Below are 12,654 nucleotides of genomic sequence, written 5' to 3'. Positions count from 1 at the left end.
GAGAGAGGGAGGGAGGGAGGGAGGAAGGAAGGGGCGGTGAGCTCCCGGGGAAAGGGAGCCCCTTGCCCCGACCACGCCCGCCCGGGACACGCCCCGGCCACGCCCCTTCCACCCTGGCCGCGGCCTTCCAAAAGGCCAGGCCCCTCCCCAGCCACGCCCCCTCGCCCCGGCCACGCCCCCTGTCCGGCCGGTCACATCCCCCTCTCACCCCCTCCGACCACGCCCCTTCTGCCCTGGCCTTCCACAGCCAGGCCCCTCCCCGGCCACGCCCCCGCCACGCCCCCCGTTGGAAGCGATAAATAGCCCGAGCCAAGGCTTCCTCTGTCCTGGGGAGCTATGGAGAGCGCGTGCATGGAGCCAGGGTGAGCGCGGGAGGCCGGGGAGAGCGCGGGGGGCCGGGGGGAGCGCGGGGGGCCGGGGAGAGCGCGGGGGGCCGGGGAGAGCGCGGGGGGCCGGGGAGCGCGCGGGGGGCGGGGACGGAGAGAGCGCGGGACGGGAGAACCCAGGCCTGGCGCCATCTCGAGCTCCTTCCAGCCTCCCCTGGGGCCGGTTCCCACCCCGGGGGCTGAGACGGAGGATGGGGTGGAGGGAAGCCCGGGAGAGCCCCTCCAGTGAGCACAGCCAGAGGGGAGCTGCGGCCGAGCACCAGGGCCCGGGTTCAAGACCCGGGGCTGGCAGAGACAGGGAGGGGGAGGAGGGGGGCGGGAGGGGCCGGTGGAATTCACACTCTTAGATCCTTAGTGAATTTTGTGATCACAAAACTGGAACAATCAAAATCTTCCTCCTCTTCCCCCTCCTCCTTCTCTTCCCCCTCCTCCTCCTCCTCTTTCCTCTCCTCCCTCTCCTCCTCCCTCTCCTCCCTCTCCTTCCCTCCCCCTCCTCCTCCCCCCACTTCCCCCCCTCCTCCCCCTCCTTCACGCTCATCCTCATTGTTGAAGCTGTATCTGCTGCACAGTGGCTTACACACACACACACACACGTGTGCCACTCCCGATCTGCTTGGCTTCTTGGTGGGCTCACTGTTGCCTCCTTCTCCTGTGTCTTTCAGCAGGAGAGAGGCTGGGACACAGGCGATGCTGATGATCTCCGTGGGCACCCAGACTTCAGGTGAGCCAGACAGCGGCCAATGCCCTTCCAGAAGGCCCCAGACCTTTCCTGAAACGATCGGGCCTGCTCTCCTCTCTCTCCACCCAAATGCCTTCAGCCCCAAGGCAAAGGGAAGTTCTCACGAGAGCCGTGGTGTGCTTAGATTTTTCTTTCTGCCATTTTTGGGCAGCTCTGTACAGGTAATGTAAAAGGAAAAAAAGCCAAGCACCCGTGGCTCACGCCTGTCATCCCAGCTACTCAGGAGGCTGAGGTCTGAGGATCCTGGTTCAAAGCCAGCCCGGGCAGGAATGTCTGTGAGACTCTGATCTCCAGTGAACCACTCAAAAACCAGAAGTGGAGCTGTGGTTCAAGCAGTAGAGCACCAGCCTTGAGTGAAAAGGCTCAGGGAAGGCTGGGCAGGTGGCTCAGAGCGCTCGCCTAGCATGCATGAAGTCCTGGGTTCGATTCCTCGGCACCACATACACAGAAAAAGCCAGAGGTGGTGCTGTGGCTCAGGTGGTAAAGCACTAGCCTTGAGGAAGAGAAGCTCAGAGACAGTGCCCAGGCCCTGAGTTCAAGATCCAGAACTGACCAAAAAAAAAATTATAGCTTTTGTATATAGATACTCAGTTTTCCCAGTACCGTTTATCCACATGGTATTTATTTTGTATCTTTGACTCTTTTTTTGTCTCTTTGGCCAAGTCCCCTATCTGCATGAGGGTTTGTGAGATTTCTATTTTTCTATGTTACACCAGTGCCATGCTGAAGTAACTTTTTTGTAATTTCTTTGTTTTTCTTTTTCTTGTTTTATGTTGGTCCTGGGTCTTGAACCCTTAAGCCTGGGTGCTGCCCTTGAGCTTTTTCATTCAAGGCTGGTGCTTTACCACGTGAGCCACATCTCCATTTCCAACTTTTTGCTGGTTCATTGGAAATAAGAGTTCCATGGGTTTTCCTGCCTGGGGTGGTTTCAAACTGCGATCCTCCTATCTCAGCCTCCTGAGTGGCTGGGATGACAGGCGTGAGCCACTGGCCCACACTTCAACCAGGTAAACCTTCATGAGAAGACTTTATAATATGTCTTTAAAACAGGATCCGTCTAGACTTTACACCGTGTCTTATCTTCTCAATGAACAAACACTGTGCACTTTTTATCATGCTTAACCATGGGGAAATATTAGTTTGGAATTGAGTGTTGATCTCTGCCCTTTTTTGCCACACTCTACACACACTAGTCATGGCGATGCATTATCTTTTTATAGGAAATAGCATCTCATCCAACTTTTCATTCAAGGTGAGCTTGAGACCCTGGGGAATTCTGAAGATGACCCCAACGAGAACAGAAAGAAGACTCGTGTCCAGAAAATCATCTTGCTTGTCTTCTCTCTGGTGTTTATAGTGACAGTGGGAGTGGCCATACCTTTAATAGGTGAGTTGTAAAACAATGAGATTTGGCAAGCACCCGAGCAGTGGCCCACGCTGATCATCCCAGCTCCTTGGGAGGCTGAGATCTGAGAATCGAGGTTCAAAGTCTGCCTGGCAGGGAAAGTCTGTGAGACTCTGATCTCCAATGAACTGCTCAGAACAATCCAGAGGTGGAGCTGTGGCTCAAGCAGTAGAGTCCCAGCCTTGAGTGTAAAAGCTCAAGAGACAGCACCCAGACCCTGAGTTCAAGCCCCAGGACAGACACCAAAAAAATAAATATATAAATAAACACCTGATTTGATACAGACTGGGGAAAGGGGAAATGTCCGAGGTAGGGATGAATTGTTTTGTACTTTGTCATAAAAACAGGATGTTCCTTTTTAATAAATGTTAATATGAGAAGGATAACAGGGGAGACAATGGTCAAATGCTCAGAACTCATGAACTGGCATGCTGAATCTGCACCCCATCTGCACAGTGCCTTAAAAGATAACAATCCACGAATGAGTAAACAATGCCAGTGCTTAGGTTAGAACAGTCTGTAACACAATCAGCTAAAGACCTAGCCAGAACCAAAACGAAAAATCCCGCACTTGAATGCCGGGCACCGTGAGGCACACCTGTAATCCAACATCCTGCAGGCTGTGGAGCAGGAGAGTGTATTTGAGGCTGGCAAGAACACATAGCGACTTCCAGACCAGCATTTTGAGAAGAAAAACGAAGTCACCCTTGAGAAGAATAGGCGCGTGACCGTTGTCTAGCTGGAACTAATTAGGTGCTGTCATGTTTCTTATTAATAGACATGCAGCCTGAGAAGTGAATTTCGTTACTGATGTGGGGACAGCCTTGAGGGGTCTAAAAGTCCTAGTTGTGTAGAGTGCGCACTCAGACGTGGATTCTGGAGGAGATCCAGGGCCGTAGTAACTGGGATGTCATCTCCCTGAGCACCAGGCCGCTCACGCCTGTAATACCAGCTACTCAGGAGGCTGAGATCTGAGGATGAGGGTTTGAAGCCAGCTCAGGCAGGAAAAGTCTGAGACTCGCCAATGAACCACCAAAAAGCCAGAAGTAGAACTGTGGGTCAAGCGGTAGATTGCCAACCTTGAGTGAAAAGGTTTAGGGACAGTGCCCAAGCCCTGAGCTCAAGCCCCAGAACCAGCACTAAAAGAAAAAAAAAAAGACTCCCAAGGAACCACAGTGCTGCATGCGGTCTGTTACTAGAAGAAATATCATTATGAGGTTCAGGATTCTCTCTCCCTCTGTATCTGTCTCAGATAGATAGACAAATAGAAGGCAGACAAATAGCAATAGATAGATAAATAGGCAGAAAGATAACAGATGTGGAGGGAAACAGAGACAGATGAATGATAGACATCTATATGTTATAGATGATACGTTATCCATAAGCAATGCTCAGCACAGGGTGTGTACTGACAGCTATGTTGTAATGGAAGAGCATGGCCCCGGTGGGTAATTCTGTGCAGCTGACCTATGGAAAGGGGCTGGAATCACAGTGTGTTTCTGTACAGCGCTGAGGGGAGAGACACAACATTGGCATGAGTGTCTGATAGGAAACTGTTGTTTTTCTTCCAACTTAATCATGAAGAAGAGGAGGAGGAGGATTGAGAAGAAGGAAGAAAAAAAAAGAAGACAATTATTTAGGAACTGTCCTTCCTTGGAAAAATAGAAATAAAAGGGTGTAGAGCCTGGGCTGGAGCGGAGAGGGATCTTGTTCAACAGAACGAATCGACCTTTCCAATTGGATAGAGAATATTCAGGACTTTCGGTCTTTGTTTCCGTCCTGTGTAGTGCTAAACGAGAAGTCTCTCACAGTCTCTTTCCTATGCCCGGACAAGTGGATCAGACACCTGGGAGAATGCTTCTACTTCTCTGACAAAACAGCCAGCTGGGAAGAAAGCCAGAGGTTCTGTGTCTCCAAGGGAGCCACCCTCGCGGTCTTCGACAGCCTCCTAACACTGGTAAGTCGTTTTCTTCTTGGTGTCTGTGCTGGGGCTTGAACTCAGAGCCTGAGCGCTGTCCCTGAGCTTTGGTGCTCTAACACTTGAGCCACACCTCCACTTCTGGCTTCTGTTTTGTGTGCTTTCTTGGAGATAGGGGTCTCCCATAGTTTCCTGCCCAGGTTGCCTTCAAACCTAGATCAAACCAAATCTCATCTTCCTCAGTAGCTGGGATTACAGGTGTGAGCCACCAGCACCCGGCTCGTTTGACTTTTCAATTGAGTGGAGATACTTCCGAACAATACGGCTCTGAATGCATGGTGCCGTAATCCCAGCTACTGGGGAGGCTGAGATCTGAGAGGATCGTAATTCAGAACCAGCCTGGGCAGGAATGTCTGTGACACTCTTATCTCTGATTAATCATCAAAAAGCCAGAAGGGAGGCTGTGGCTCAAATAGGAGAGCACAAAAGCTCAGGGACAGAGCCTAGGTTCTGAGTCCAAGCCCCAGGATGGGCACCAAAACAATAAAAAACAGAAAGAGGAGAAAAAAAAACTCCAAAAAGGATTGCAGAAATAGCAGAGGTGATACGTCCCATCCGAGAACTCTCCTGGGAGCGCACGAACACTGAGAGCTTTCCAGGTCTGAGATTCGGTGGAGTGGAACGGAGGGGACCAAGCGCAGCCCAGGACTTGCTGCGTGAATACTCCTTCTGAAAGTGTGGCTATGAATCCATCATTCCAGAACTTCCTCCAGTCGCATGCACATTTTTCTCAGTACTGGATTGGCCTGAGGCGGGAGCCAGGATGCATGTGGCGCTGGGTGGACGGAACTCTACCCCCTGACTGGTAAGTTGTGCTTTACCATTCTCACATCTGAGCCAGGTAAGATCACACCTCCCTCAACCCTGCCCTGTTCTTGGAATCTCTGTGACCAGTACCAAAATGGCCGCAGAGGGAGGATGATGGCGAAAATCATCATCAAATAACTTAATCCATCCTTCATTATGCTGGTCCTAGGTCTTGAACTCAGGGGCTGGGCCCTGTCCCTAAGCTTTTGTGTTCAAGGCTGGCGCTCTACCACTTGAGTCACAGCTCCGCTTCTAGCTTTTTGATGGCTCATTGGAGATAAGAGACACATGGATTTTCCTGCCTGGGCTGGCTTTGACCCACGTTCCTAGATCTTAGCCTCCTGAGTAGCTGGGATTATAGGTGCTACCACTGCTCAGCAATTTAATATGTTTAATCTCCCCAAGCATGATGCTCGCTGGTCTTCGTACCATCTGATTTCCAGAGTGCCAAGAGGGCATCGCATTAGTTCCTTACAGACAATACTGATGTGTAGACATCTCGAAAAACACAATAATCTACATCACAGCTGGGCGCCAGTGGCTCACCCTTGTCATCCTAACTACACAGCTTGGTCTGACAGTCACAGGGAAGACCAAGTCTGAAGACTCTTCATCTCCAATTCACCAGCAAAAATGTCGGACTGAAGAGAAGAGGGGAGAAATACAAGAATCCAATGTATAGCCTACAAAATTAAGGGAGGGGAGGGGAGAGGTGGAGGACTTGGATGAATAGCTTTCTTAAATAGCAGCTCCTCTATACAACTGCTTAAAGGTAAGAATAAAAATTGGGCAGGGAAGGTGGCTCAGTGGTAGAACGCTTGCCTAGCATGCATGAAGCCCTGGGTTCAATTCCTCAGTACCACATACACAGAAAAAGTCACAAGTGGGGGGCCGTGGCTCAAGTGGTAGAGCACTAGTCTTGAGCAAAAGAAGCTCAGGAACAGCACCCAGGCCCTGAGTTCAAGCCTCAGGACTGGCAAAAGAAAAAAGAAAGTAAAAATAAGGAAATAGGAAAAAAGCTGGACTGGAGGCATGGTTGGAACAGTAGAGCACCAGCGTGGAACAGAAAAGGGCAAGCGGTCACCTATTTAAAATATCTGGCAGTACACCTAGACTTCCCACCATATACAGAATGTAAGGCAGGTTGGTTCTGGTTTTGTTGTTGTTTATGCAAGCTACATTTTAGAGCAACATCAAAGCCATGCAGATTCACTTGGCTTTCTATTTGTGTTGAGCTGCAAACACTACTGGGAGCCAACAAACCTTTCCCTCTCGCCCCTCCCCACCCACAGACAACATCTAATAAGAGTCAGCGGATCTCCTGGCTCTCTTCTGTTGCAGGCTTAAGGTGACTGGGTTTGGAATATACGCATACCTGCACCGAACTGGAGTGGACCCTGCCCTTTTTCACCACAAAAAATGGATTTGCAGCAAATCAACCTGGGCCCTTCCAAGGAGTAAACCCACTGCAACGGGGGACGGGTGCAGCCTGCATCCTATACAGCCTTGCTCCCCGTGTGGAAAATATATATTAAATTAATATACATTGGTGGGAAATACATGGGAACATAACACGAATATTAACATGTAGGCAAGGGTATGACATTCATACAGAAATGTGTTTGCTGTTGTTTCCCATCAATTCTTGGAATTCAAGATGACTGTCATATACACATGTGTGCATCATACGCATTCTATATGGAATGTATGTAAGCACACAGCGTACGCGGGAGTGTGTGTGTGTACCATATGTCACATGGAAATGAGAATACTGGGTCTTGTTCCCACAGCCATGTTGGCGCCTTGCTGGGTGGAGGTAGCTTTTCACCCCGCTCTGAGAAGCCCAGAGGTGAGACTGGCCATTCTTTGAATTGCAAATGTCCTGCTATTTAGCTCCAGGAAAGCTTTGCTTCCGAGAAGGCTCTTCCTTGATTTTCCTTAAATGGTCTGATCTGCTTGTATTTCCCTATTTAGTTTTCTTTGCTGGCCCTTGAGTATTTCCCCTCTATGGTCTGCAGTAAAGACTCCCAGTTCCACCTCTCCAGGTGTAGCTTGTCTGTTTCTTGCAACTGAATTCCCATATCATAGGTTATAGATGTGACATATGTGATTGTGTGTGCATGCACACACACATGTCAGTACTGGGGTTTGAACTCAAGGTTCAAACCTGGGTGTTCTCCCTTAAATTTTTTTTAGCTCAAGGCTGGTGCTTCACTACCCGAGCCATAGCTCTACTTCTGGCTTTTTGCTGGTTAACTTGAGATTGTAGTCTCACATCCTTTCCTGCCCAGCCTGGCTTTGATCTTCGACCCTCAGCCCTCTGAGGAGCTAGGCTTTCAAGTGTGAACTACCATGAATGACATAGAAAAACACAATGGCCATGGGCTGGGAAAGTTCCATTTGGAGTAGAAGCCCAGTTATGGTTCTTTACGGGGAAGGAGGAATAAGTGGACTTGGGGCCAGGAGGGCTGGAAGGGGGTGTCTAGGGTCTTTTGGGTAACTGGGTAGGGAGAGCAGAATGCACTGGTTGGGATTACCAGTCAGAAGCCTGCTATACATACAAATAGCAGGTAGCAAAGGCAAGACTGGTAACCCTCTGTCCAGTTAGAAGGTAGACGGGTATGGACAAACATCTATTTCTCTCCATCTCCTGGTTCTGGTTACTTCTGCAAAGGTAAGTGGAAAGTGACTGGCTTTGTCCTGGCCGGTGTCTCTGTGTCCATTGCTGGGATAGCTTGTCCCAGTTGGCATTTACAGTTTGGACTCGAGGCCTGGGCACTGTCCCTGAGCGCTTCTGCTCAAGGTGAGTCATCTGCCACTTAGAGTCCCAATACCACGGGCAGCCTTCGGCTGGATACTTGAAGGTGAGTCTCCAGTCAGGCCTCCAGCCAGGCTCAATGCCAATTAGCTGGGAGATGGAGTTTTCGAGGGATTCTTTGTGGCTAGGATGGCTTTGAACTGTGGCAAAGGAGTCTTTGTTACAAAAGCCCTTTTTTATTTCCAATTAAAGCAACAAGGAGATAGAGTTTACCAATATAGAGTTTACCAATAACTTGTTAACAAGTGACTAACAATTACTTGCCAGAGTTTTTCATTCAACATTTAACTTTTAACAAATGTAAGGGCCTTTTCTTGGGCCTGTTGAACACTCTGGTCTATAAAAGCATTTTCTGGCTGGCAGAGAAACCTAGTGACCCCCAAAATGCCTCCCTGTGTAGGCTTTTCGATGGATCTCAATAGGGACATAATCTCAGCCCTACAAGCTTTTTTTTTAATAGATGAATTTATGTGGGTGGTGCCAGCTCAAAAGCTACTGCCAATTAAGACTTTGAGCAGATACAGGGGGTTGGGGGTTTAAATTACATTTACATTTTACGACCTTAGCTTGTACTGTTCACTATCACAGATGACTGGCAGGTTTTGCCCAGTTAAGACAGACATGAGCATTAGGCATCCTTACAAACTATCTTTCCATGACCTCCTGGCTCTGATCAGTTTTTTTTGGAGGGCCAAGCTCAAGTAACTCAGGATCTGACACCATTTTTGTCATCCAAACAGTTGCTTGTAATTGCCTCTGGATGGTTTAACATTGTTGGGGTCCCCGGGGTGCCTTTTTCCATGCTGGGATAAATGCACCTTTGGCATTTTCCTTGGCCAGTCGCTGGACTTGAGCTCAGGGTTTGAGCGCTGGCCCTCAGCTCTCCAGTCAGGGCTAGCACTTGGCCACTTTGAGCCCCAAAGCAACTTGGCTTTTGAGCACTCTGCTGGCAGATTAGAGATGACAATCTCACAGGGACTTTTCTCTGCCCTGGCTGGCTTCCAGCTGCAGTTCTCAGATCAGCGAGTTTTTACAAACTGAAAGCAGCAAAGATGATCATTGGAAGTAGTTTTATACACATGGTCTTTCCTGGAACTTAGTAAGTTACAGTTGGAAACGGTTAGAAAAAAAAGAACGAACTAGAAGGGCAAACTGGAATGATCCTAATGTATCTTTTCTACTTTGAAATAAACCTGTAGGACTATTTCATTTTTCAAACTTTTTTTGGTCTCAGATTTTCCCAAAGGGGAAAGCCACTTTAACCCCTTTTTGTAACGTTACTATTTGCATTTAAATGCTCTAGGCCGAAGGTTTAAACTGCCCACTTTTTTTGGGGGGTCCAGTTGTGGGGCCTGAACTCTGGGCCTGGGCACTGTCCCTCAGCTCTTCAGCTCAAGGCTAGTGCTCTACCACTTGAGCCACAGCGCCACTTCCGGCTTTTTTCTTTTTGCTTATGTGGTGCTGAGGAATCGAACCCAGGGCCTCAGGCATGCAAGGCAAGCGCTCTACCACTGAGCCACCTTCCCAGCCCCATTTTTTATCTACAGTCTGAGTTACCTTTAGGAAATGAGCAGTTTTGCTTCATGTCCCAAGAATCCAGACTTAACATCTCTTTTTTCTTCTTTTTTTAGAAATACATCCAATTGTAAAACAGATCCTCTGCTCATACACCCCTGATGGTCTAACTTGTGGGGATTCACATTTGTTTTCATTATCCCGCATTGGCAGGCTTTGGGTCAGGTGTGATGGAGCGAGGTCGGCAAGGCCGTGGCATCTAGCGTGTATGGACTGTTGCCCTCCCAATATATCTCTATATTGGTTAAAGACCTTCTTTGGAGGCTGATGCCACTGGTTAGGCAGTTAAGACAATTAGTTCCCTCTTCGCATGGCTGGACACAGGAATGATGTGACCCACGGCCTACACAGTTAACAATCTCATTGGCCTTGGGAAGGAAGCCATCTTTTCTAACTCCTCTCCTGAGGCCTTTTCCAAGTGCTGGTTTTTCCTTGGGCTTCATAGTCGGGTCACACGGTCGAAAGCGATGTAGATGAGATCACAGCCTTCATGGAGAAAGGTTTTTCCTTTCAGTAAGCGGAATACGTGGTAACCCCACATGAAGCAGTCAGATCGCCCAGGTCCCCGGCTTCTCGCTCCCCCTTTCCTGGATGTCCGCGTGGTTCTCGGGCCGAGTCTGATGTCCTCTTGAGGTGGTGGCGCGTGGCCTGGAACTGGGTTCATCGCGGTGGATTTGCTCATCCCGGCTTCCCGGACGCCAGGCTGTCCATCACCTCTGGGCTAGCCACCCCCCTTACCCTGAGAGTTGGGACCCCAGGGGCCTGGACTTGTGCCAGACCCACACAGTTGTTTCTATCCTTGCTGCTCTGTTTCCTAACTGAATTAATTGTATCCACGGGCTCCAAGAGTCGACCCTTCAAAATAATGGCTTCTCCTTTTCCCTGCCTTATTATAAAAGTCCCACCCAAGTCCCAATGCCTAGGGCGGGGGGGCATCTGGGTTCCTTAAAGCCGCTGGAGGATGGCCTGGGGCGGGGGGTGCGGCTCTACAGGGGAGAGGTGTGCCCCCTGGCACACCTGTGGTCTGACAGGCAGCTCGTTGGCACCAGACATGCCATCCAAACACTTTCCAAAAATCATGCTGGAAGCATGGTTCAAGAGATTAACCAGCCAAATGCTAAAAGTGGCCATGTGACTCAAAGTGGTAGGGTGCTAGCCTCAAGCAGAAGTGCTTAGGGACCGTGCCCACACCTTGAGTTCAAAGTCCATGAATGCCAACGGGGATGACTTATCCCAGCAAGGAGCAAACCACAGGATGAGGCCCGGCCTGACAACCAGGAACTGTGGACAGGAGTAAGAGGAGATGATGTGTTTGCCCTCTCAAAATTAACCAGAGCTGGGAAGTCAATGGAAATGTAAACAAGCTTGTCCATCTAATGCCCATAGCTGTCTACCTTCCAACGGAACATTCTTGCCTAGTAACCTGCTATTTGTAGCTATAATGTCTTAGACCCAGGGCTGTTAGCCTTGGCAGCTCCCTGAGTCTTCCATGTCAAAGGGCTGGAGATGTTAGATCCACCTGGGAAGGACCCTGTCTGTACAGGTCCAAGGCTGCCTCATCACTAGATTCATCTTAGCACATCGAGTGCCACCGGCCTAACCAGCCTTCTCACTCCTGAGTCTACCAGACCAGACAAGCCAACTTGGATCCATCTAGTCACCCTGGCATCACAGAAACACCAGGTGATAAGGGTATCAAGGGCAGCAACATCACCAGCCATCCTATCCACCCCAAACAAGTAACATCTACCCCATTGCTTCTTGGGCTGGCCCTGTCAAATCTGATATTGGCAACCCAGAATACCAGTGTGGAGAATCCTCTTTCTCGGAGTCCTTGCAGGACCACGTGCATTATAACGTCTGGTTTCACCTGTTCCAAACTTTTGTCTTCGGCAGGAACTAGACATGCTGAGGCCCTGCCTGCTTCTGGTGTGCCAACCCGAGGCAGCTATAAATACCATCTCTGCTGGCTCCTCTAACCGGGGAAAGCCTTCACATGAAGAATCAGCAGACGCCCTGGTGCGACCCACGCCCCAGGGGATCATGCCAGAGAATAACACGTGCCCAGATGCAAAGTTGCACCCATGACTGTGTGGAACTAAAGAGAGACGATTTCACTTGTGCCAACGATGAACACACCTTACATGCGAAGGGACCTGTTTTCTTACCCAACGGCTGGTGTTTTCCTTGTGAGAGTTATACTCCTAATTATATCCCTGCTTCATAACTCCGGTGCTGCCTGAGCCGCCTAGCTCTTGGAGATCTTCCAGCCTCAACACGTGGTCTAGTGCCGAAGGAGAGCTACACATTGCTCTCACCTTTTTCTTGCTTGGGATACCAGGACTGGTGGTAAGAGCCTATCTATTTGGCATGCATAGTAGCAAAAAGCATTACCTACACCTCCTCTGACATTGCACTGCTATCCTGGACAATCACGCTGCCTTGGTTACTCTTACTCCACCACCCGCGGTGCGAGGAGATTAAAAATGTGCTGATGCACAGTAGCTACGCCATCAAGAAACAAGTCGAACATCTCAGAAAACTTGAGGAAACTAGCCAACAGAATGAAGGGGGAAGGGGCCGATTCCGGCGGCTTACTCCCTGGCTCAGGCCTGTCTCAGGTTTCTTAATTGCAAATGTTTGCCTCATACTAGTTGTGCCATTCAGGTGCATGAACAACGTCTTGAGACTTCTCACCAGTCAGTCAGATGCTCCTAGGAGGATCATCTGGTCCACTGTCCCCACCCTTGGCCAATTCTCAGCAGGAAGCAGCTCTAGAAGAAATGGTCTTCGCCCCTGCCCCCAACCTGGTCCCACCCTCATCCAATTATTAAACGAGAAACATAGGCTCCCGCATGGAGTCATCTGACTACCTTATTGCTTTCTGGTGTTTGTTGTTTTGTATTTTCTTGGTCAGTTCTGGGTCTTGAACTCAGGTCCTGGGCG

At 49.6% G+C, this 12,654-nt stretch overlaps 1 protein-coding gene across 1 annotated transcript; it reads left to right on the top strand.

Annotated features, from left to right (window-relative positions):
* Window positions 1-1,053: 1,053 nt before the first annotated feature.
* LOC105992265 (C-type lectin domain family 2 member D-like) lies at window positions 1,054-7,323 on the top strand. Its single transcript, XM_013025093.1, has 5 exons — window positions 1,054-1,107; window positions 2,378-2,512; window positions 4,318-4,487; window positions 5,210-5,313; window positions 6,657-7,323. The coding sequence occupies exons 1-5, from the start codon at window positions 1,074-1,076 to the stop codon at window positions 6,853-6,855; spliced, it is 642 nt and encodes a 213-aa protein (XP_012880547.1). The 5' UTR covers window positions 1,054-1,073; the 3' UTR covers window positions 6,856-7,323.
* The last annotated feature ends 5,331 nt before the right edge of the window (window positions 7,324-12,654 follow it).

The sequence above is a fragment of the Dipodomys ordii genome, unplaced genomic scaffold (assembly GCF_000151885.1).
Source record: "Dipodomys ordii isolate 6190 unplaced genomic scaffold, Dord_2.0 Scaffold81, whole genome shotgun sequence".
Classification (NCBI taxonomy): domain Eukaryota; kingdom Metazoa; phylum Chordata; class Mammalia; order Rodentia; family Heteromyidae; genus Dipodomys; species Dipodomys ordii.
This window is presented reverse-complemented; position numbering and strand designations above follow the sequence as displayed.